The sequence below is a fragment of the Drosophila subobscura genome, chromosome U (genome assembly GCF_008121235.1).
Source record: "Drosophila subobscura isolate 14011-0131.10 chromosome U, UCBerk_Dsub_1.0, whole genome shotgun sequence".
In the NCBI taxonomy this organism is placed as follows: Eukaryota; Metazoa; Arthropoda; class Insecta; order Diptera; family Drosophilidae; genus Drosophila; species Drosophila subobscura.
This window is the reverse complement of record NC_048534.1, coordinates 19521444-19524764: the sequence shown is the minus strand read 5'-3', so window position 1 is coordinate 19524764 and position 3321 is coordinate 19521444. Positions and strand designations below refer to the sequence as shown.

The following is a 3321-nucleotide window of genomic DNA, read 5'->3' as shown; positions in this document are numbered from 1 at the left end:
ACGGAAATGAAATTAATTGGAAATGTGCGTAAGGGCTGGAGAAGACTGCCATAACTGTAGCTGTTACGAGAGGTTTTCTAGGGCTTTTATTAGAGGCATTTCCTATAGCTTTTAGTTGACATTTGGCAGTTCTAAGCTGTGTCTACTGTAGACACAAAATCTCTAACAAAATCTGTGCCCAAGTAGGCCTCCCATCTGGTTAATGTCAGTATCCTTCCCTCACTCATTCCCTCACTTCTCGTTTCATATTCAAAGTATTCACTTCGAGGTCCGAAAATAGTTCCCAAATAATTTTGCAAACTTTTCCAAACCTTTTCGTACTTTTCTTTCTACTTTTCGTGCAAATGTCTCGCCACTTGCTACGCGCAAATCGCAATTTGCTGAAGGACTTGCGCTCCTTCTACTCCAAGGATGTGCGCTTTGGCGCTGAGGCGCGTGCCATGATGATTCGTGGCGTGGATCTGTTGGCCGATGCCGTATCCGTGACCATGGGTCCCAAGGGACGCAGCGTCATCGTGGAGCGTCCCTGGACATCGCCAAAGATCACCAAGGATGGCTACACTGTGGCCCGTGCCATAGCGCTGAAGGATCAGCACATGAACATGGGCGCACGACTGGTGCAGGATGTCGCAGACAACACGAACAAGACGGCAGGCGATGGCACCACCACGGCCACAGTGCTGGCCCGAGCCATTGTCAAGGGAGGCTTTCAGCAGTTCTCCAACTGTGGCAATCCTCTGGAAGTGCGTACCGGCGTGCTCCTCGCCGTGGAGTCGGTCAAGCAGCAGCTGAAGCAGATGTCACGCCCCGTGCAGACACGCCAGGAGATCGAGCAGGTGGCCACCATCTCGGCAAATGGCGACGAGGACATTGGGCGACTGATTGGCGAGGCCACAGACCGCGTGGGACCCAAGGGCACAATCACCGTGAAGGAGGGCCGGCGGCTCAAGGATGAGCTGCATGTCATTCAGGGCCTGCACCTCGACACGGGCTACCTGTCGCCGTATTTCGTGAACACCCCCAAGGGCTCCAAGGTGGAGTTTGGCAATGCTCTGGTGCTCATCTGCCTGAAGAAGATCACTTCGCTGTCGCAGATCCTGCAGGCACTGGAGCAGGCACAGCAGCAGCGCCGGCCGCTCATCATCATCGCGGAGGACATCAGCGGCGAGGCCATGAGCGCCTTGGTGCTCAACAAGCTGCAGGCGGAGCTGCAGGTTTGTGCCGTCAAGTCGCCGAGCTATGGCCCCCACCGCAAGGAGCTGCTCGGCGACATTGCCGCTGCCACGGGCGCCACCATCTTCGGCGATGACATTGACTTTGCTCGGGTGGAGGATGCCAAGCTGCAGGACATGGGCCAGGTGGGTGAGGCCATCATCACGAAGAGCAGCACCCTGCTGCTGCAGGGCAAGGCTCGCCCCGCGATGCTCAAGCTGCGCATCGAACAGATCCAGGATGAGCTCGAGGATCCAAAAACCAAGTCGGAGCAGTCGGAGCGGCTGCGTCAGCGTCTCTCCGCCCTGACCAAGGGCGTGGCTGTGCTCCACATTGGCGGCAGCAGCGAGGTGGAGGTCAGCGAGAAGAAGGACCGTGTCACGGACGCCCTCAATGCCACACGTGCGGCCATCGAGGAGGGCATTGTGCCCGGCGGTGGCACCGCCTTTCTGCGCTGCATTGCCCAGCTGGAGGCACTGCAGCCGAGGAACAAGGATCACCAGAAGGGCATTGACATTGTCTGCCAGGCACTGCGCATGCCCAGCTTTACCATTGCCCAGAACGCGGGCGTGGATGCTGCCACCGTGGTGGCTCAGGTGCTCAATGGCAGCGGGGACTACGGCTACGATGCCATGCGGAATGAGTTCGGATCGCTGCTGGCGAAGGGCATCATTGATCCGACGAAGGTGCTGCGCACAGCCATCGCGGATGCGGCTGGCGTGGCCTCACTGCTGGGCACCACCGAGGTGGTCATCACGGACATTCGCAACTCGGATTTGCTGGCCAAACTGGCAGGCATGGCGGGAGGAATGGGCGGAGGCATGGACATGGGCGGCATGGGAGGCATGGCTGGCCTTGATGGCATGTCTGAAATGGATGCTCTGGCGGCTCTCAGCGGCGCCATGGGCGGAATGGAGGGCATGTCTGGCATGGGAGGAGGTGGTTCCTCCTCCTCGACAAGTGCAGCGGACATGAATGAGTTGGTCCAGAGCATGCCCGGCATGGAGGATGTCGAAGTGCATGACATCGATGCCAGCATGATGGAGTAGTCCCCACCCTTCCCCTCCACACCTAAAACTATCTTACATCAAAATTACATTTTTACATTTTCCATTACATATTTACCCTTACACTCATACATATGTGTGTGTGTTGTGCTTGTGTGTGTGTCTCAACTTTCGAAATAAATAAAATAAATTGTAAAGTCAGCAGGGGAAACGAGAAGGGACGTGTGAGACGCTTCTTACGCGTCACAACTTTTATACTCGGCACTCAGTACAGTAAATACACTTAGTAATACACAGCAAGTACACTCCAGTAAATTTTACATTTTTCCTTCATCTGTCATCTACACCTACAACGCTTCTCACACCAACACGCTCCTTTAGCTCGCCCCCCTTCAATAGACCCACACACTGCAGACTCGCGGCAGAGGCAGAGGCCGCATACTGCAGAAGCATAGTGTGAATGAGAGAATGTGCAAAAAAACAAAAAAAGGCTGCGGGACGGGGTGGGTTTAGCCATTGAAACTTAAGAAACACAATTTTTCAAATAATTTCTTCACTCTGGCTATAATAATGATCCAATCGGATCCCAATTCTGTGATCTGATAGATGTGGACCTTCCCTACGGAATGGCTTTAGTTTTCTTGTAACAGTGTGAGCATACAGAAGTCTGGATGCAAAACTTGCTTGCCCTATCTCTTATGGTCTCTGAGTACTAGGCGGTCCTTAGGACGGACGGACAGACAGACATGTTATTCCCCACAAATACAAAATACCCTATTTACTCTTCGAGTACAGGGTATAAAAATGGAGATCTCAAAAGGTCTTTCCTGCTCCCCGAGTGACGGGTACACGCCGTGACCCACTGAACCTGCGTTTGTAATGCTATCAATAATTAAGTGCCACTGCCACCTCGAACGGACAGTGTCCGTTGTGGCGAGTAGAGGAGAGCGTCCAGCAGTCGGGGCAGCCAGGAGACAGGAGTCCATGGAGCATGGCCCAACCGAATTCTTAATAAGCGGCGGCTGCTGCATAAATTTGCTGCCCAAAAACAAACATTCCAACAGCATTTGGTCTGGCTTTTTTTTGGGGCAGTAACGAAGGT

General features: G+C 54.0%; 1 protein-coding gene across 1 annotated transcript; it reads left to right on the top strand.

Annotated features, from left to right (window-relative positions):
* Window positions 1-317: 317 nt before the first annotated feature.
* LOC117901154 (60 kDa heat shock protein homolog 1, mitochondrial) lies at window positions 318-2305 on the top strand. Its single transcript, XM_034811804.1, has one exon. It carries the CDS (start codon window positions 345-347, stop codon window positions 2259-2261), a length of 1917 nt encoding a protein of 638 aa, XP_034667695.1. The 5' UTR covers window positions 318-344; the 3' UTR covers window positions 2262-2305.
* The last annotated feature ends 1016 nt before the right edge of the window (window positions 2306-3321 follow it).

Coding starts and splice junctions, on each gene's coding strand:
- LOC117901154 (XM_034811804.1), top strand. CDS start 345: ATGTCTCGCCACTTGCTACGCGCAAATCGCAATTTGCTGAAGGACTTG.